This window comes from Numenius arquata, chromosome 10 (assembly GCF_964106895.1).
Source record: "Numenius arquata chromosome 10, bNumArq3.hap1.1, whole genome shotgun sequence".
NCBI classification, from domain to species: domain Eukaryota; kingdom Metazoa; phylum Chordata; class Aves; order Charadriiformes; family Scolopacidae; genus Numenius; species Numenius arquata.
In genome coordinates this window covers 11,941,095-11,962,823 of record NC_133585.1, presented here as the reverse complement: position 1 = coordinate 11,962,823, position 21,729 = coordinate 11,941,095, and the positions used below count along the sequence as shown (strand labels likewise).

At 41.5% G+C, this 21,729-nt stretch overlaps 1 protein-coding gene across 1 annotated transcript; it reads right to left on the bottom strand.

Moving 5' to 3' along the window:
- Positions 1 to 1,527: 1,527 nt before the first annotated feature.
- On the bottom strand, positions 1,528 to 18,879 carry RGR (retinal G protein coupled receptor). Its single transcript, XM_074155049.1, has 7 exons — positions 18,801 to 18,879; positions 15,465 to 15,621; positions 13,683 to 13,804; positions 5,009 to 5,162; positions 4,238 to 4,355; positions 2,628 to 2,741; positions 1,528 to 1,671 (listed from the first exon to the last, which is right to left on the bottom strand). The coding sequence occupies exons 1-7, from the start codon at positions 18,877 to 18,879 to the stop codon at positions 1,528 to 1,530; spliced, it is 888 nt and encodes a 295-aa protein (XP_074011150.1).
- Between the last annotated feature and the right edge of the window lie 2,850 nt (positions 18,880 to 21,729).

Here is a 21,729-nt window from a genome sequence, read left to right as displayed (position 1 = left end):
TTAATGTTATGTATACCAAAGATGTAAGTCTTAGCTGTCAGCTTTATATGTGACTATGCTGAATAATTTTGTCATGGCGTTATTCACTGCTCTGTCAGGTAGTTTGTGACTAGATTGAGCCTCACAAGTCCCAAAGCACATCTCCAAGTGGGATCCTGCTGGCTAACTTGCAACAAAAATGACAATTATTTCCTGTCTCTAGCCATGAGGAGAAATGTCCCTTCTACCCACTGATTGTTTAGCTTCCAGGATTGCACCATCTACCCTTTTGTAACCCATATGCAACCATTTTTCCTTACCCTTTTATAATCCATACACAACAGTTTTCCCTTTTAATATGTTGGGAAGCACCATAGGGACAGATCAACTTTTTCTTTGGTTGGCTTCAAGAGGTCTTTTGCTGGTAATGCTTGCAAATGAACCATATGATCCCTGTATGAATCAATTAGGCTCGGCTTTTTGTATGCACAATCTTTCGTATTCTGTGTGTCATGCACATATTTTTTTGCAAATCACCCATCTTGCAGTAACAGGCAACATCAACTGGCAGTTTTTCATCCTGTAGGCAATGTGAGAAAATATAAGTGTTTAAAGTGGACATTTCTAATAGTTTAATATAGATAGGAATTCTGATAATTGTTAAATAAGTGGCTTTTTATCTGCTTAGACTCTTTAATCACAACCAATTCAGTGATTGTTTTCACTCATATAGAGCATAGGGGAATTTAATGGCAGGTGTGAATTTTTATTCTTATGACATTTTTAGAACAGAATCTGACCCATACCTCCCTTTAGTTTTTGCTCAGTGTTCAATAAAAAGATGACTGGTTTTGTGATGGACTATGAGCTTGTTGATTGTCCTGGTAAGGAGCAGCTGCAAAATCTGATGCAGTTTAGTGTGTGACAAAGCTTAATGTCACACACTAATTCATTTGAATAGGAGCCAAGCTAATATTCTTTATTGGGGTAAAATGCCCACTGAAATGTTTTTATGGAATTAGGATGGCAGATTCATTGTGGAAATTTGGGAACTCCCATTTTGGGTGTATTGAAAATGCATTGTTCAGATGAACAAGCTATTTACACAGACATGTGGTGTAATACTGGATACGCCTTTAATCTTTTAGTAATCCAGACATTACCATATGGACAAACTGCACAGATTGATTTGAGGAGGCCTCACTGGATAAACGAATACCCTACCTCAGTTAATTTGCTGAGCTTTTATGTTAGTGTATCAGGAAAAAAAAATGCTTTCCAGCACATAGTTTATTTGCAGTGACATATAAAATGAGACTGATGACAATCAACACAGGTTTAAGGCAGCTTGTTTGACAAGCAGCTCGTGGTGGTTTGGACAGTTATCTGGAGAGCTTTCTTTCAGTACTTCATTGCTTGTAGCCAATGCACGGCCTTTCCAATGTGGAACCACCTTTGCACGTACATATCAGAGAACGCACACAGTTTCCTCTACCATTTTGCTTTCAGTGATGCACATGCATTAATTTAGCTTAATGCCGTAGTGGGTTATTTAGTTTTGTTATCAACCTCTGCTTTCTCAATCTTCTGTCCTGTGAGGAACTGCCATATTCCTCCTCTGTAGTTCTCATTCCCCAGGGCGTATACAAAGGCGTCCACCGTTGGCACAGTCTTGGCAATAACAGCAGGAATCTGTTGAGACACAATATTATGAATGGAAAAATACACTGAGGAGCCAGTGGACTAATTTCAGCTGAGGCTCAGTTTCCCTTTACCGAAGAAATGCCTGTCTCCGATGACAGTAGCTTGCTGCCCCTGGAGACATGAGAGGTAAAAGCAATTTGATCAGTGGGAGGCCCTTGCTCAGGAAATTATAGTCTCCAGGAGAAAGAATTTAGATCAGCATTGCCTGAAACTGGGATATTTCAGTTGAGAGTGAAGGTTGTGCCGTGGACACCTTTTGATGGATAAGTGGGCTAATATTGCTAACACATTTTATGTGGGATACCTAATACCTAAGTACAGTAATGCATTTGCTGACCTGAAAATGGGCTGATTTTTTGGGGACTGAATAAAAGTTGAAAGGTTTGATGTGGTATTACTGAGTTCCAGAGGCAGTCTCAGAGCCAAGATTCATAGATAAAAGGGGAAAAAGGAGGCAGCATATGAGGCAGCATAACCTTAAGAGTGATCAATTGCAGCTCCCCTGAGGAGAGGGAAGTTTTAGAAAAATGAATGAGACAAATAGTCTCTTCAAAACAGGACATTTTTAGCTGATATTTGACTCTGGGAAGGATACAAAAAGCTCCTACAAGCCATGAAGCAGTACAAGGTACAGACCCCTAACTGACTGCTGAAGAAAAACACCCCCTGGCTTCCTAAATTGTTGCTTGATCAGAGCAGTAATACAATGCCTGTTATATCACTGTGCTTAGCTGTTTTGCCTTGAAAGCGACAGATGAACAGAATGCTTTGAGGAAACAGTCTACTTGTTATATATAACAAGTATATATCTACCCATTATATATGTTATAACAAGTAAACCCAATTGTGAGTAAATTGGCATTGTTCCATAGGAACAGAGAGAGGAGAGTAAGGAAAATATAGTTTGAATTCCCGACTGTTTGATTATGGCGGCATAGACATACCATGCGGTATTTTGGTGAAATGAACATCACATTTTCAACTGCTGCGTAGAAGCATAAAAGGCAATAGGGACCCCAGCAAATGACCAGCGTCTTCAATGGTAAACCAGTATTAAACTGAAAAACAAGAGCAATAAATTCGTGTTTCACAACCACACACTGCAACAGGCGGATGGGACAGATGCTGTGAGACCGTGGTTTGTGTTCAGCAGTAGCAGGGTGTGCCATACCATTGCTGCCTTGCTGTTGATGCTGGAGATGTGTGGGCACAGCTCCCTCTGCATGGAGGGCTGCCTGTGTAGCAAGCCCCAAAGCTCTGGTCCCAGGTGGGGAATGGCAGTGGCTCCTGGGCAGAGGTGACAAAGCATCTTGGTAGATCAGTTAAATCAGCGTGTGTGCTAGACATAGAAGCCATGGCCAGTAATTGCTGCTGAGGGGGAAGGGCAATGTGTATATTTAAAAACAGATAGAAAGGAATATTTTGCTGACTTCTTGGAGGCTCTTGCACACAAGTAAACTGTGTGACGCCATTGCTACAGCAGTGCAACAGATGGATGCAGTGGCATCTGTGTTGTGATAGTAGATTCCCGTGTCCTTCATGCTAGAGCCTTGTCCATGGTGTTCATGGCCAGCTGTTCCCAAGTATCTCATAAATATTAATGACAGGAGAGTGATAATTTCATCCTTAAATTTTCTGCATTGTAACTAGTTTGCATAGCTACAGAATACCGTAAGAAAGAAATCACATGCTATTGCATAAACTCACTGAAAAAAAGGATAATAGGTATAATAACGAACACTGAGATTTGTTCAAGAAATATGTAGAGGGCACATATATATATTCCAGACAGCTACAAACCAGTCTGCCTGACTGTCTCTTTGCTGGTATAATATCCCCCTTGAGAAGTGACAGTCTTTACTGAGTGCAGGGGTCAGGCTGTGCCTGCCAGCCATGTGTAGTGCCCCAGACTGTATAGCCTGCACCTAAGGAAACAACTCATATAATCACCACATTACATTCCCATAAACCTGCCACACCAGAGCAATTCCTTTGTTTCCAGCTCATAAAGATTTCCGAATTTCCTCAGCCAAGTGTAAACACAGCATGTTTAGGAAGGCGCTTCTCCCCCCGTGGGTTGCCTGTGTGTTTCCTTGCAGTGCTGCAGTTCTGGCTGACTTCCTCAGCAATAAGCTAAGAGCCTGTAGCAAAGCAGGAAATAATGATCCTTCCTGAGCAAAGGTTCTCTGGATACGTATTGATACGCTATTAGCAAATATTCTGCATGCTGTGTGTTTGTTTTGTGACTAGAGTCGGACCAGTGTTGGTGGAGGGGGATTCTCAGGGTCACGAGTCCGACCTCTGTTTTGACGGGGGACTGTTTACAGCTCTAGTTCGGGGCAGATCTGGCTGCCTGGTCAAATCTTGACATCTCTAAGGATGGGCTTTCCACAAACTTTCTAAGGTTACTTACTCAAGTAACACTGGGGAGTTAGCACAGAAGGAGCTGAGCCAAAGCCACTATGAAAGAAAGTGGCTTTTTGAGGACTTTGTCTCTATTGAACGCAGTCCTATTTTGGCAAGGCAGTTGCAGGGGCTGAGGAAGCTTTCTTACCTTATAGTGCCCACTTTTCTTGAACTTCTGGTGTATGGACTGATAGGCCGTCAGCATGATGAAGCCCGGAATCATGAAATTGAAAATGGACAGAGCAAAGAGGAATGTGATATAGTTTCTAGAAAGGGTGAGGAGGGAAAAAAAAGAGGTTGTTAATTCCTCTCTAGGGCATCTCTGTAAACTTTCTGTAGATATTCATTAGCTTGTATTTTTAAAATTGCCAAAACCAGTTTTGTCAACATGCTTTAGGTGTTTTTAGCATTTAGGTGTTTAGGTTTTTAGCATTTAGAGGTGTTTTTAGCATTTTGTCAAAATGCTTTAGGCATTTGCTGAAGGCTGGTTAAGTTGTGCCACGCTGTTGTGTGCGGGATGGATAGTATTGCAGAAAATCACAACAGATGTTTGGTTTCTGAACACAAACATTCCTACTCAGACAGTGCTGGACTGTATAAAAACAAAACCATTCGGAAAGAGTGTCAAGTTCTAAACCCAGAAAAGATGCAGCTTATAGATGACCAAGGAGTAAGGGAGTAGCAGAAACCTGAGCGTTAGCATCTTCCATGGAGGAAGCTGACTTCAGCTGTTCCTGTATTCCATCATATGAGTCAAGGCACCCCAAGGTCATGCGTGCCTGGCTCCAGCTGCTGGGGAGGGAGATCTGCCCCAGCAATGATGATAGGGACAGCCGGAAGTTTTGGTGTGCTGCCGCGGACACCCCAGGGAACAGCAGACCCCACCCCACCTTCCGTGGGAGCTGGCCCCAGCCCTCACCTGTCCCCTTTGCTGTAGTCCAGGGTGCAGCAGGTTCGGAGGGGTTCATAGTCATATTCCCCCCATCCCAGCAAGGGCATCACGGACCAAAAGGCAGCAAACAGCCAGGCAAACACCATCATGGAGATGGCCGTGCTCCACTGCAGCTTGCTCCCTGTGGGAAGAGAAAAGTGGGTCTCCATGCCTGGAATGAAACCACCGGGCAAAGCTGTCCGGCTCTGTGGGGCCAGAGCCAAGTGCCCCAGACCGTGGGCCTTGGGCAGAAACAAACAGTTGTCTGTCTTGCAGCCTAAAGCTGACCTCAGTCTGGAGGAACCAACCTTGTGTAAAATTTGAAGGCAGCTTTTAGACTTTAGGAAATGCCACATTGTACTTCCCTTTTGTGTGCTTTACTTAGACAAATGCTGCATTGCTGCTCAGCCTTGTACCATACTGGAGATACAGAAGCTGTTACAAACATTACATTCTTGTGTTTCGAGAATGTGTTTAAAGGCTCAGGTGAGGCAGACAGAAGAAGACACAGGGCAATGCAGTAAATAGTGTCTGAAGAACTAGAGCTCAGCTGTAGGGTGTAGGTCAGATGAGAAATGTGGCTCTGCAGACAGCCCCCCTGCCCGCTCCATTCTGCCCTGCTGGGAGTGCAGGGCATGAGTGGATATTAAATACATTCTGTTTTAAAATCACTGCTCATCAATGTCTATGTGAATATATATACATAACCTGACAACAGGTCTTGTTCTAAAAATACTGCTGGTCAAATTATTCTGCCCTTAATATCATTCCTTAGCCTGGAACAGGAAATGTGATGTTCAGTATTAGTAATTTTTTTCTAATTTTATAATAAAAATGATCACTTGTGCCTATCTCATCCAGTTCCGTAAAACACCATTGGAATAGGTCAATGAATGAAATGAAAGATTGGAAACTTCAAAAGACACAGGAAGTATTCCTTCATGGAGAAGGCAGGCAGGCTTCCCTGCTGCTGCAGGACATTGTGCCAGCCTTGCTGCTTGCGTGCAAAAAGGCCTGGATAATTATGTTATCGAGGCTAACATCTGTAATCATGCCCATGCTGAATAGCCCATGGCGCCAGCTGCACCAGCGAGGATCATGGTGACTTTGCCCACTACTCCTTTGTAATCAAATCTGCCATTAGGGAGAAGTAATGATGTAATTTTCACTGAGGTTGGGAAGCAATCTTTTAATCTGCTCTTAACAGCAGCATCATGACAGCAGGCCAGGAAGATTCAGGCCAATTCTGACCTTTCTCAGAGAGGTGAAAGATTGGAGGTGAGGTCCTGCCATGGGCTGTTGTGCATGGAGAGCATGTGGGGGCCACACAGGCTGGACATCCCCATAAGGCAGCAGCCTGGGGAAGCACTGTAAACTCTACAGTAGGTATTTTGTGTTGTGCTGTCTCTGGTTATTTTAAAGGATAATAAAGTAGGTGTGTTAGTGAAATTGTCCTTTTACAGGGATTCTGATTCTACCTCTGTCCTTTTTCTTATCTGCCAGAGGTTCTTCAGGGAAAATAACTAGTGTTTGAATTGCATTAAAAATCAACTTGGAAAAATCGTTTGGTGCAGGTGTTCAAAAATTAGTTATGGGAAAAGACAGGTGTCCATATTGCAATTTAAATACCAAGGAAAAAGTAAAGAAAATCCTTTTTATTACCTACTCTATGTTTTAATACGGTAGTTACCAAAAAATCTACTGATTTTTTAGTAATTTAAAACATTATTTTTTAATAATTACTACTGAAGAATGATTAAGAATGACTAATATCTGTGTTTTGTGTGATTCCTACATAGAAGATACAGTTTGGCTGCAAAGGCTAAAATACTGCTTTGTACTGCTGACATACGACTCTAGGATGATATAGATGAAAAAAAAGGAATAGTTTCTGATTCAGAGGACTAGAAATACCAAATGTTTCAGTAACTCTAATTATTCTGAACCTCCATGTCCAAAGAAGCACTGTAGTCTAAGTTGTGTTTTTCAGAACTGCATCCTATTTAGGTATATGCTAAAACAAGCATGTTAGAGTTGTTATTCATCCAAGGTTTCCGTTTCCATTTGTGTTCTACATAGCAGTTCTCGTAGCTTGGCTTTACCTAACTGTAACTTGAAATTCAATCAGGACAAAGCTTATTACACGAGCTGTCAGGTTTGTTTTGTGTTTTACATATTCGATAAACTCTTTAAGAGCATTATCAAAATCAGCTGCACTGAAACCTGGATCTGAATTTTGTTTCTTTTAAACCAAGCTCATGCCAAAAGTAGCTTTATGGCTTTAGGAATACAATTTTTTAAGCGGTAAGCCATCCTCATATTCTGAAAAAACCAGACTAAATCTTGAGTTTGAGTGGGGCTTTTTTGTTTCTCAGCAAGTCCTGTAAAATAGTTAATACCAATTATTTCTCAGAGTATCTTGTGGCAGAAACTTTGCTCCTTTTCCACCCCATCCTTCCACTTTATGGACTACTGCAATATCTTGAAGGTCTCAAAATACGATGGGCCGTGACTGAGGGACTGTAGGGTCACTGCGTCCTAGCCGCACATTGGCACCTTATGGATCTTTGCATGTAAGGAAAAGACCTTGCATTGACAAAATGTGCCCTCAGCTGCTGGGGCAGCGTTGATGGTGTGCTGAAGGCAGCTGTGGGTGCCTGCACTGACAGAGGGCAGCTGATCTATATGCCTGCGTGCATTTGTGGGGACGTTGGTGGAAATCTCGCCTTCCCTGCTGGAAACAGCACAGGAAAAGTGCAGCCCGCTCTAGGGGAAAGCTCCCCGTGCCTTTTGCTGGCAGTGCCTTGCCACAGTTCGCCCCCTCCTGCAGCTGGGAAGGCCCCTCAATTTCCATTAGTTTTCTTGCTTTTCCTTTATTTTCCCAATTTTTTTTGCATTAACATTTGTGCCTCTTCTATGACAAACTGTAAGAAAAAGTTTATTTTAGTTACTTTCTATGGGTGTTAGGGAAACTCATTTTCTTATTAGAAGTAGAATAAAAGGACCATTCGATAATGGAGTCTGGCACCAGACATGTCTCGACAGCCTATGTTTGGAGACCTCATGTCTGGAGCTTAGTTCATATGTTCTCTCTCCTCACATTTAAGGAGTCCCATTTTGGACACTAGAAAAGGAGAGAATCAGAACTTGCAAAAGTAAATTTTTCCTTCTGGATTTGGCCTTTTGCAAAATGAGAATAATGGTGAAATAGTCCTAGTGAAATCAACTGCCTGTTGGCCCTCCAGAAAACACTTAACAACACATCAGAAGTAGCTAAAAATGTCTGAATGTAAAATTAAACAAACTTGATATTATTTTAGTTTTACCCAGAAAAAATACTTTCAGTACAAGAACAGTGAAAGAATTGTGCTTCATTCGCACAGCAAAAATTTCCTCCTCTGAAAGGGCCGACAGCAAGAAAGCAATTCGGTTGTCTTTGTGCAGAACAGGCAATTGCTTTACCTTAAATGTCTTTTTTGGCTTGATAAAATTTAATGTAATAGGCATGTTAGGTCCTAATTCGGTTAAATGTATATGTATGGAGTTCAGCATGTGCTTAAGGATATAATTCCTAATTATGGCCCAGTGCTGGCAATTTGGTCCTATTAAGTCTAATCACTCTTGTGCGCTGGCTTTCTCACCTTGAAAAGCAAGAGGGAAGCTTCTCTTTTCCATACAGTTAAACATTAATACAGGGGATTTTAAATGGCTTCTGTAATAGCTTTGGAACTGAAAGAGGTCACTCTTATGAACAAAAACCCTCCATCATTTAAAGATTACTAAAGTTGTGATGTCAAAAGCTTAAATTTCAGGAAGTTCTAGATAGAGCATGGAACAATTCCTTTTGATTATGCTGGCCAGTTTTTAGTGACGTAATCATAAACTATTTGTCCATCTATTTATGAATTTAGACTATTTGATGATTTATAAATTGGTCAAACATTTAGCTCATTGTCACAGAAAGAGCAAAAAATACATCTCTGACACAGTGGCTGCCTTTCAACTAGATTTCAGGCTGATATTCAAAAGGAATTTCTCAAACAAAGGGTCAACAGGATTTTCTAAGATGGAGGGGAAATGTTTCCTCATTCTTGCAAATGGTTACATTACAACAGCTGATATATTCCAGAGCAATAAATATGGCTTGTACCAGATTTCATGGCATGCAACACTTAAAATTGGCAAAGTTTGACAAAGACAAAAATATCTGAAATTCTTATAAGGGAAAATATGTATCAGTCATAAGTAAAAGAGGTGTTGGTTGCTAGTTCATCTGCAGTGTGAAAGGCACCAGTCACTGGTGCTCACAAGTATTCATTTTTGTAAGAACAAGAAAGCTGCACTGCATAATAGTTTCTTTTGTCCATATCATTAGAAAAAGCTCTTTAAAATAACCTAATAAAGGGATTTTTTTTTTACTCCATTAATTTTTTTACTGTGGTTCTCCATGATCATAAAGCTGTCTTGGTGATTATCTCCTGCTTCAGTGAAAATGCCAGATCTGCGTAAACTGGTGTTTTGTCAGGGAAAACTGATGCAGGTGCAAGACTAGATGAAGGAAGCATGGCAGGATGGCTGCAGTAACTGTCACAGGATGTAGGGACATGCTCCTAATTTGACAGAGCTGACAGCTGCAATTGGAGCAAATGGTAGTTTGCTAATCTTTGAATACTGATAGAACAACCTAGATTTCCTTGAATGTTAAGGATTAGATAAAACTTGCTGCAATTCTACGTCTTGAAATTGAATGCTGCTGTGAAATCCCTGCTGATTTTGTTCGTCTTTTCTCTTGTAATAATGAGAAAAGTGCTGACATAAATCACTTCAGACTTTCTATTTCCCCCTAATTCTTAAGTGCAAGTGTAAAATTTTCTAGATATTTTTCTTTCCTTTTATGCCGTGGTTATGAAAGGAAAAATCTGACCAGAATCCTTCCCCTCTCTATAACCTGCTGATGGCAGCGTGCCACCCTCTCACCAAAATGAACCGTCTGTTAGATTGAAATGCCTTCAGCACAGACATCTCTGTGGTAGGTGGCTGTCTGATTTCAGATCGCTGAGCCCCTGGGCTGCTCACAAGCTGCTCTTTGCCTGCCTGATCCCAGCTCCAGTCAGACCTCCCAGGCTGCTGCTTTCCTTCCTCCCTTGCTATGTTAAGAACATAATTCAGGACAGTTTCCTCATTTGAATGGCCAGGGAGGGAGAACTAACAATGTCTACTTTAACATAAAATGTCATTTTCTGTCCTGAATGCTTGGCTATTGATAGACAGCTTCCTCAGAGTTTGCCCTTTCCTCCTTCACTGTCAGGCACTAACATTAAACTGCTACTTTTTTCTCCTTTTCCCCCTAATGATCAAATTTTGAAATACAATAATCTGTTTTCCCATCTTGCTAGTGATTGACATTCAAACCCTTCAGAGTCCCATGCCTTTTCTCCTCTTACTGCATACTTTTAGACTACAGATTTCTGTAGTTCTCTCCTCCTTGCTGTGAAACTAGCATCTCATAGGCCCCAAAGCCACATCAGGGGATGAAAAGAGAGTTGCTCAGCATGGTTGCCTAGGAGGAAGAGTAAAATGTCTTGAAACTCTTGCTTCTCTCTCATGTGGGGTGGTCATACTATTTTGTTCCATATGCCAATCAATATCAACCTGTTTGCTGATGAGTGACATGTCTAGTTATCAATATACTTTAAAGGCTAGCAATTTATCACTGAGGATTGCTAAGACTTCCAAAATTAAACACTTAGTTAATTTTCAGGATGTTGGTGAACATATTTGTGTTATTAGCATCCAGAATGGCTGAAAAGTCCCATTTTTTTTTTCATCATTGTAGTAATCTCTCACATTCTCATCAGTTCTTTCTTCCTCAGAAATATGGATAGTGGATAATCAAGTGTCAGGCTGAGGAATGCCACAATAAACATTTTCTCGGAAACTGTTAGGACATAACAAAAATATTTGGGATGATGCAATTGAGTCTGGAAGGAGTACCAGTTCCCACGGAATGAAGATAAAATGTTGATAGCTTCGTTTTTTAGGCAAAGGTATTTTGTGCTTTCTGTAGAGGCATGCAACTCGCACCATTGTCAACAGGAGTTTAATGTATGGATTGAGAACACAGTATAGCCTGTAGGCTTGATATATCAGATCTATGAAATATGGCTTAATCTTCCTCACAATCAGCATGTGAAGGATGAAACTAGAAGTGGCTGGTTTTACTGGAATAGCCACAGAGCACAAGCTTTTAAAACCTTCTGGGTTTTTGCTCTTGTTTTGTTGTTCAAAATATTCAGTAATAGCAGCGATGTTTGGCTGTCAGTAAGTAACAATTTGAGCAAAGTAAAGAAGTTCGTGGCCTTAGGGTCTCTCTGCCTTTGCTCTTAATGCAGTATGCTCTTGACTGGAGGAGTGCATGACAAGAAAGCATTAAAGTCAATGTTGCAGAGAGTAAAATGTCTTTCCACAGGCATGCTTATTTTCAGGCTGTCTCTCTTGTAAAATACAGATGCTACTCTTATAGCTCCAACTGCATTTCAGTGTCCAAAGGGTGTTGGTATGGATTTAGTTTACAGCCTACATTATTTGGGGCCTTTGTCTGGTCACGAGAAAAACCCCAACATTTCCTTGCCTGAGCTGAATTCTTGACAAAAGTTGACACACAAAAGGTTGGCAACCTTTCCACCCTCAACAGGATCATCAGATTGAACATGTTTGCTGTGTGCTCTGGGTCTATTTTGCCACTTGCTGCTTTAATGATATGGAGGCCGTACCTGAAAGGCTGTGTGGATGTGAATGGCGGAGGGGATTGAAGTACTGCAGCTCAGCAGTTTCTTCCCCAGCCAGCTTTACACTTTCATTTAGAAAATATTTTGTGAAGTGGTCTGAGCCACCTGTGCTTTAGCACAAGAAAAGGAGGGCTGCATTTATCTATCAACATTGCCAAAGGGACACAATTTTTTTGGGAATGGTGCAGTCACATGAGGTGCTGTGGACTCCTGACTTCTCAGGAAAGGGCTTGGCTTTAGCAGGAAACACGAAAGGTGTAGATCTGCATGGGAGGACCTCATCCAATTTGGCACCAATTGCCAAAATAGGCAAATAGTGTAGATTAGGGCATTCCTAGCATTATGGAGTGCTAAGATGTCCTTTCAGAATAAGCTTGTATTTCATATCATGTCCTTTCCCTTTTTCTAATGAGAGCCATGAGATTGTATGCCCTGTGTTTGTCACTCAGACCTTTCCTAATAACTTTTGAAAACGTTGGCTACTTAGAAGTAAACTGGAGAGGGAGATGGGGACTGACAGGTACTAAGTTGCTGCATTTACTGTAAAAGTTGGTGGCTGGGGGGAGATGAGGCCCCATGAAAGCACCCACAGAGCAGTCAGCACAAGTCTACCTTAGACAAAAGCAAACATCATCCCTGCGTACCATATTCACAAGAAAGCGGGTTTTGCCAGTTCCAATGCTCGCAAGGCTGCTAGTTTGTTTTACGGCAGATGGTAGCACCCCTTGATATGCTTCCTGATTTCTGTGCTAAGAGAATACAGTTATTCCCCTGTTCTCCCCATGCACGGTGGTGGCTGGAACACAGCTGGAGTCTCAGCACAAATCCTAGCAGTCTCTGCAGACACCAAATCCAACTCAGCACCCTAATTCAGCAGAAATTTCCATTCATGTTACATGAATGCACAAATCCAGTACCGCCTAAGTTTAGGAGGTAGTTCTGTGACAAAAGACAGAGCGTCTCTATCTCTGTAAATCTGTATATTTGACAATCCTGTCAATCTCTATTTCTCACCTAAATAAAAAATATGCTTTCATAAGTCCACAAAAAAGGAAAATTTATTTTCCTGGGTTGATCTCCCTATCTAGTATTAGATTTCCATTAAATCCAGCTAAGGTGTCAGAGCTAGTTAAAAACTAAATTGCAAGAAAAACCAAAAAATGGCCTTCACTAAGAGACAAAAAATAACATATTCTTCCTCTTATCAGTACTCAAAAACACCTCTGCTGCTGTTATTGAAACTTGCAGATAATTTGTTTCTTGCTTGGAAACAAATGTGCCAAGTTCAAGTCTTCACAAAGGGGCCTGGAACATAGCACAAACCCCCCAGATGTCTCTTGTGCCCCAAATTGCCTGTGTGTCACACAGTGGGACTGCTGAGCTTTGTCTGCCCGATCCTACCTCTGCAGAAGTGCTTTGCTTTAGGCTTTGTTCCAGCTGCTGTATCTGCAGAAGCAGCTCTCTAGCTACATGAAATTTATCTGTAATTAGTAAACTCTGCATGGGCATGAAGATCTGTTTGATACACAGCAGGGTGTTGGATGGAAGCCCAAGGTGCGTAGATTTTTCTTCAATATGAGGAGTTGGATTTTGTTTAGGGACTCGGAAGTTTACTTATGGAGAAGGTGAAAGCATGGCAAGAGGGTCAGGACTTGGATGTGATCTGGAAGAGGAAATATCTCTTGAAAGTTGTTGGTTTGTGCCCCCTGTATGGGAAGAGGTCCTTTGGAGAGATTGTTTATATTTGCTCTGTCTCTAGTGTGTGAGATAAATAAACTTACATATAAGATATGCAGATAATAAATATGTGTTTGCTTTGATTCTCTGAAATCGCAGGATCTGGGTAAGGTTTCTAGGTAAATTGTAGCCCTTACTTGTACAGTAGTGATGATACCGGTCCCAGGCGACTGCAGCACTGGAGCTTATGCTGGCTAGTGCTGTCCAGAAGCCCTGGAATCCATGAATTTGACAGCCGTCAGAGCCGTAGGGCCAGTATCTGTCAACAAAAAAAGAATATGTTAAGGAAATGATAGAAAAAGGTGAAGACGTGTTTGGAAATTGCGTTAACAGAGAAGGTAAAACGATAGCCTGTGCACGTGCTTTCTAAGTCTGAGAAACATTGTGAGAGCTGTTACTGTGTTTGCCTTTAGGTATTTGCTAGCATTTGTCTTGCTGCGGCATCTGATATAGTACAACAGCTATTTTTACTCTTAGTGTGGAGAAGAAAATATAACCCTGCATTTATGTGTTGGAAACTTGGGGTTTTTATTTGAAATCTATATTTCATCCAATTATTCGTATCTTCAAAATTTGCACCCACTGGGAGCAGCCAATTTGTCAACATGTGAAAGTAGCAAATGAGTAATAACATTTTGGAAAATCGGTGTTCACCATGCAACAGAGTACAAAAGCTCACAACAAATAATATTCCAAGACCTTGGTCTTGGAAAGACCAATTCTTTGCAGACGTGGAATGAAAAGAACCATGAGGTGATCTGATGTAGCAGACGTCTGCTGACATGTGCCTTTAATTTTCTGGTGACCCATAGCATGGAGCCATGGCTTTTTTTTTTCTCAGTATTCATCTAACCTGACTCTTATTCTTATAAAGCTGGCCGTGAGGTGGAAATCTTCAGCAATCTCCTTTGTTATGTATTTACAGAACACCAGTTTAATTCATCACCCCTGGAAGTCCCTTTGAACAGGAGATGGCTGACTTCTTGGGAGGCTGGGAAACTCCTGCTCCCATTTAAAGGAAAAGGTCCTGCAAGTATTATAAGCAAGCTCATTTTAATGTATTGACCTTAGGTTTTCAGCTCCAGTTCAGTAAAGGCATCTTTATTGACTTCAGTGAGACATAAGTGTCTGAAACAAGAGTGGTCTGTACAGGAGGTAAATTGTGTTGAATAAGGCCTCATTGGAGCTTATTATTGACTTCTTAATTTGGAAAAAAAAATTTATATCCATTAAGAGAGAATAAAATAGTCACATTCTGGCTTGAAATGTATTTTTTTTCTCTATTAAAGGTATTTCCAGGGTTTAAAAATATGTTACTTAGGTGGAATTATTCATGTGGTGGGGTGTTTTTGAGTATGGTTTGCTTGTGATTTGTTTGTTGTAATTATTCACTGAAATGCTTGATATTGTTTTTGTCCGCTGATTAAATGATTGACATGTGAAAATGTGGCAAATCAAATGTGTCATAACTGATATGAGCTCCCTGCTAACAGATCTGCATTTTCATTTTCCACAAGCTTCTCAAATGAGTGCTTTAATGGAAAGGTTCATAACAAAACAGAAAGACTTGCAGACAAATTTGGGGTCAATCTAGAGGTTTAATCAAATGAAAATATACTACTATTGCAATATTCAAGTAGCTTCTACTATAACCACTGGTAAAGCTGTCCAGTTAAATGTCTTCTATAATCAGTCTTATAGTCTGTCAGTGATTATATGCAGTAAAGTCTGCTTTTTTACTTGCCTAGTAGAACTATACAGAGTTTCAGTTTGCTGTTTCAGATTGAGAGAATGAGAAGGTTGGTTAGGTGGTACGCTAGAAAGAGAGTAATTTCATTAATTTGTCCTCTTAGAACGTAAGCTGCTGATTTTCATGTGGTTCTTCTGAACATCTGTTAGGAAAAAAAAAAAAGATATACCTTAGGAAGCTGGAAAAGGCAGCAATGAATGCATTGATGCAGATCCCACAGTCGGCCAGTGCAATGCTGAGAACCAGGAGATTGCTGGGTGTTCGGATTTCTTTGACTTTTCGGAAAGAAATAATTGTCAAGCCATTCAGACAGAAACCAAGCAGGGCTGGAACACAGAATTGTTTGGGGTGATTGAACTGGAAATGGAAAATATCTGCAATGATACTGCTGTGTTGTTTTTTTTATGACAGAACAATAATTACTGTGGAAATTTATGCACGGGGAATATATCTGAAGTGGTCACAGTCTGCGCGCAGGTTTACAAAGACTTTCAGGAGAGAAGTCATAGGTGACAGCTGAAGCCAATGCCTCAGACTGTATCAGGGATATGGCCAGTCATGTGGAGCAGAAATGGTTTAATCTTATTTGTAATTCTGCCTTTGGTTTTAATAGAGAAACCTGATTGCCAGGATCCATCCAGGGAAATGTGGGTCGGAGCAAGGGAGAGGGAGAGGAGGCAGCTTCAGAGGGGCTGACAGCCAGCACATGCCGGACACATCTCCAGGCCCGTCTTTGGTAGAGAAACGGGTCGTGTTTAATGTCAATTGTCACATTCTTTTGTCTCTAGGCATAGAAATCCTTCAGCCGTGTTTCAGTCAGCCTGCCTCCCTTTGGGCTTCTCTCTAAGGTTAACCTAGACAGCGCTTGAATCACACCAGCTCAATCTTATTACTGCCCTTCGTCAATGGACTATACATGGAAAGGAATAATCTAATTATAAAAAGCAGTCACTGATAGATTTAAAAAAATAAGTTAATGTTGATTCTCAAAGAGGAACATCTAAGCAGCCCCAGCTATTCACCCAGAACAGAGCTGCGCCACGCTGAAACCCATTCTTCCCTGGTTTAAGCTCAAGCTTTGTCCTTTAATGTCCTTTTCAAGAGGACCTGAATTATTCTAGCTCTGATGAGGCTATGACTCAACATCCCATCTCTAAGTCTTAGTTAGATGAGAGGCAGTATGTCTTCTTCTTTGTGTTCTTCTTGGAATGAGAAATGATGTAGCACAGAAAAAAATCCATAGCCCCTAATTCTGTAAAGTAGTGTAGTTACTTATGCTCATTGTCTTAATTGTGCAGTTACATAAGATGGATGATTTTGTCTAGTCAGAAATCCTGCTCCTACTTTAATTGCATTAATGGCTGATGGCATAACCATAGTAACAGCTGATGTGCGTCTTTCATTACACAACATATAACAAAATATTTCCAGGAGAAATATTTGGAGCCATTTGAGATCTGCTGTTCTTATTTCCTCCCTGCCAGCTTACCTCCCACCCACAGGGTAAAACTGCTGCCAACTCTCCCAAATGCAATCGAGCCTTTAGGAGAGGTATGCTGTGACCATATTTAGAGTAGAGCTGAAGAGTTATTACTATATCAACTTTTTTTCTGTCTTTCCGCTGTTTTTGGAAGCTCCAGGCTTCACCCCACTCTGCTTTCTTGAATCATAGAATGGTTTGGGTTGGAAGGGACGTTAAAGATCATCTAGTTCCAACCCCCCTGCCATGGGCACCTTCTGCTAGACCAGGTCACTCAAAGCCACATCCAGCCTGGTCTTGAACACTTCTAGGGAAGGGTCATCCACAGCTTCTCTGGGCAACCTGTTCCAATGCTCACCACCTCACAGTAAAGAATTTCTCAAAGGCCAGCATGAGTGTACAAGTAGAGAACTTATTAAATAAAAAAGAAAAAGCAGCAAACATGTCCAGTTAATAAAGTGAATGCAAGGTTTTCCTCTTCCCCAGGACTTTTTTGCACAGTGTACTTAGAAGCTGCAGCAAAAAAGGAGGTCATCATTGCATTTCTCTCAGAGTATCTGAGAAAGTGAATTAATCTTTAATTATTTAGTTTGTTCTTCTAAGTCAGACAATAAAGTATTATTGCCAATCCACTGGGCACATTCTGCCAAAAACCCTATAGAAAATACTTGTGTTTAGTAAAACGTACATGTGTTTACCACATCTAGCTTTAAGTGAAGGTTACCAACTTGAACTTCAGCAACGGTGGGTCCCTGCAGGCTGCAACCCCCGGCACGGGCAGGTAGGTGGGCAGGTGAGGGCCGGCAGGGCTGTGGTACCACAACCAGCCCTTCCCCATCAGGACCCTGGCCATTGAGCTCTGCCAGCACCCGACGGTGTCCCTGTCCTTCTGCCGCGTCTCACCCCTCGGTAACGATGTGCACAGTTGAGCCAGGACCTGCCCAGCCCTGCAGATGGCTCAATGGCTGTTGGCCAGGTTTAGCCCTGTTTAGGCAGCACTACGCCCCAGGCCAGTAGTAGAAGCTTTTTCTTCTCTCTCTCTCTCTCTCTCGTCCAAGGAAGACACAGCTTTCTGACACAGCTCTTCCAGCTTTCCTTTGCAGGCAGATACGAAGCTGCCTTCCAGCTGAGCTTGCCTGCAAGGAGAGGACGAGCATCCTCCTTTCTCCCATGCTCCATGTTCGTGGGGTGAGCTGACGAGTATTTATCCCATTCTGATGGTGCTTACAGCTTCTCCTCCTCTGCTGTTGGGCCCCACGATCCCTGCATCTCCAGCTGAACAGCACTATGCAGGCATGGGGTCCCAGGCCCTGATGGGGACATAGCTCAGAAGAGGTGCCAGTGACTGACACTGAAATAATCCTAGCTACAAGCTTGTCCTTCGCTATCTGCCAGGAAGATACAAATGCACAGTTTTGTTGCAGTCTCTCAAAGTGGCACATGCCTTAGAAAAGCTAAATTAAATGAATACGGGCTCCTACCGCAAATGTTGCTTCTTAACACTGTGAGAGCTTTTGAATCTCATGCAAGTATATTTCTGTTCATTATTTTTAGCCAGCAGCCATTAATTGCAGCGCTACCAATGCAATCTGGATGTATGCTAACAGTTAACAGGCTATTTTGGACCTATCATCTTTGATTATAAGATGGCCATCACAGCCCACAAAACAAGCAGCCCAATTTTATTGAGAGATCATCAGTCATTTCAACATCCTTCCCCCAAGGAAGAGAAAATTGCCTTCAAAAGTCAACAACAAAGTCTTACATACCAAATTCTTGATAAGAAAAGTAGCAAGTACTTGCCTGCTGTAGGGCAGCTACGGATACAGAACAGATCTTCACTGCAAACGGTTGCAGCTCACCCTGACTTACTCACCAGAAGTACTGGTGATGTAGCCACAGTAACCACCATAGGTCTGGGTCAGTGTACCACAAATGCCGTTTACTTCAATTTTCCTTCCCCCTCCCACCAGGAATAATAGGGGCAAAAATCTTATTGCTGCTGAGGTCTTGCACTGAGCTTACCTTCTACCAGCAGGGCAGTGCCGATGGCAAACACCTCTAATTCAGTGAAGCCTTCAGGGAGAGGGTATGCGGTTACCATACTTGCGATAAAAATGCCAACAGATTTAACCTCTGCCCTCTGTTATAGCTGTAGAGCTGCCTTTTCTCCGGATCCCCCTTCTTCCACTAGCCCAAGGCTTCTTAAAGGAGCAGCTCACGTGCAGACACATGCTCATTATTATATAAAAGCTTTGGGGTTTTTACTCCCACCGCTACAATCCTTGCAAGAATGTTATTAATGATGGGACTAGCATCAACCCGCACTCCCCCTTTCCCTGCAAATCGTATTTCAGACACCAGCAAAATGAAAGCATTCATTGCAATTACAACAAGTTCTTTGTAGAGACAAGATTAAGAACCCTGTCCAGTTAATTCTGCAACACTGGAAAAGAATTAAATGTTGTGGAACGAAGGAAACATGTAATATATAATTGGGGAGTGACCTGAAAAACAAAGGGGCACTCATTGAGTTGGTAATTAGGGGAAAAGTATTAACTAAGAATTTCTGCAGCATACTCTCACCCCTTTCTTAGAAACTGGCCAGTGTATTTTTCTGGCAATAACTATTCTGTATATTAACATCTCTCCTCTTCGTAACTGAGGCTTAAATTAAGGTGCACGCTGGCACAGCCTGATTAAAAGCAAACACTTACAAATTACTGATTTTGGGCCCTGGACATACAAGGACATATATGAGTTGCCCAACGGTGAGCGCTCGCAGGAATTACCTTACTGTCCTTCTGGAGATGCTTGAGGACTGGGGTCTTGGTGTAGCGTGGCTCTGGAGTATGTGCAATGTTCAGCTTGCCCAGCCTCCAGATCCTTAACTGCCAGCCCACTTCTCACCACACGTGGATCCGAGATGTGCATGAGCCCTCGTCGTTTCCCAGCAGGGTCAACCATTTTCATTTCTTGTACTACTGATAGATTAACTAACTGTTTGGGAATTTGAATGCCTGGATCCTGCAGAATGGATTAAAAGTGAGAAACTTGACCATACTTCTCAATTTTTAACCTACATTTAGAGTAGCAGTAGCTATGATAACTACTAGATAAAGTTGTTTTCTTCTAATGGTACTTTATTCGACCTTTTTTCCTTTTTCTTCACTTCTCATTCCTTACTACTTTTCCACAGACCTACTCATTGCCTTAACAACAAGGTGCCACTAGCATGACAGTTACTACTTTGATACATAGGTTTTTCACCCTCCTAATCCTACAGCAAAAAGGGAGCTGAAGCACAAGGGATAGTGGCTTCCCCCAGCTCAGGCCCCACACTGTGCTGACCTGGCTCCTGCTTGATTGAGATGTCTGGAGGAGTGAATTTGCTCCAGATGCAGCCAGACTTTGTTCATGGTTCTTCTGACTACACAGTGGAGGTGCATTTACAATCAGGGGTCTTGATTGAAGGCACTGGTGGATTTTTTGCATTTTCCTGAAATCCGTGCTTACAGGTTGTGATGCCCAGGAGAACTGATCGGAGCTTCAAGGCTGTTGTGAAACCATCTTGGTGTGTTTTGTGATTTCTGGTGTTCAATTTACAGCTGTTTCTGATGTAGGTAATTGCCTTGATGGATATGCTCTTGGATTTTGAAGTAGGATTCAGGAGGGCATGATATTTGTTAGGCTATACAGATGTTTGGTTTAAGCAGAGCAAAATTACATTGCACCTCATAAATCCTTCGTTATGTTTGTCTTTCACTCACCTGCGTGTCTTGATGACAAAGAAGGTGACAGCCCTGCCTCCTAGCAGGGCAAATGACTGATCTAAGCCTGTGTTTTAATAGTGATCCATTGTGTGTTCTTGCAAAAAATTAGTGCTAGATCTTGTAAATGTGCTGTAAATCTTTTTAGTGCGATTGTTTTGAAAATAGATGGCTCATTGTAATGCTTGTCAACATAAAGCTGCACAGCTCTTCTAGGCTACGGATAAAGGACTCGGGTATTGTGTGAACTGCCCTCATGAGGGCTGTCAGGCGCTTTTGGTTGCCTGCAACTGTACTTCGCCCTCACTCCCAAGCAAACCTCCCAGATATGTTACACTGCTGGTATTTTTGTAGAGTGTATTAAAGTCTGTGGTGCAGACTTCGCTCATTCAGAACTATTTTTTCCATGAAAGTCTACCCTAGCCCCTTTAGATTTAGAAGATCTGCTAAATCAATATTGTGAACTTGTTGGTTGATTTTCTTCAAGTATCTTAAAAAATTTTCATGTCTAAACCTTATTTACTTTATCAATGCTGAACCTAACAACAGAAGTCAGTCACAGGCAAGATTTTCAGTGGTGATTCAGCATCTGACTCAAGTGCAATTAGTATCAATAGAAACTTTATGCATCAGGGTCTTAATATCTATTTTTGATGCTGTGTTAAACTGACTTTCTAATAGTTCATTGGGATAGTATGAGATGATATATGGTCCAATATGGCTGTTAAATTTAGTTATAAAGAGTTTTCTTTAAGCCAAGAGAAGGTGTAAATGCGAATAAATTATTGAGTTTGATAGAATCTACTAATGATAGTTCTTTTTCCAGTTCATAAAGCAAAGCTGCATTCATTTGTTTTCACTCCTTTTTATGTAAGACAGCTTTGCACCGTGTATTCCTGTGAAGTCAGTGAAAACATGCAAAGGATAACAAGTTTGCCAAAGACATTTATTAACTCCTTAAATTATAAAGTTTTTAGTGATCCATTTCTACTTTCTGCACTCTTTTGATAGCTACTTGCTGTTTCCAAATTCAGGGGAAAAGGTCTTCCACTCAGCCTGATGTCATCTTGCAACCTCGTATTTTGAATTTCCACTGAATTCCTCTCTGCATAAGTAAAACATGCATTTAATTTTAGTCTCTCACTTAAGAATACTTCACTGGTTACTAATTTGTTTGCAAGGAA

What these genes read in the sequence shown, in the direction of transcription:
- RGR (XM_074155049.1), bottom strand. Translation starts at nt 18,879, where the DNA reads ATGGTAACCGCATACCCTCTCCCTGAAGGCTTCACTGAATTAGAGGTG. An exon ending in GACTACAGCAAAGGGGACAG is followed by an intron (nt 4,356 to 5,008) that starts GTGAGGGCTGGG and finishes CACCCTTTCTAG; the next exon opens with AAACTATATCACATTCCTCT. An exon ending in AGAAAAGTGGGCACTATAAG is followed by an intron (nt 2,742 to 4,237) that starts GTAAGAAAGCTT and finishes CTTGTTTTTCAG; the next exon opens with TTTAATACTGGTTTACCATT.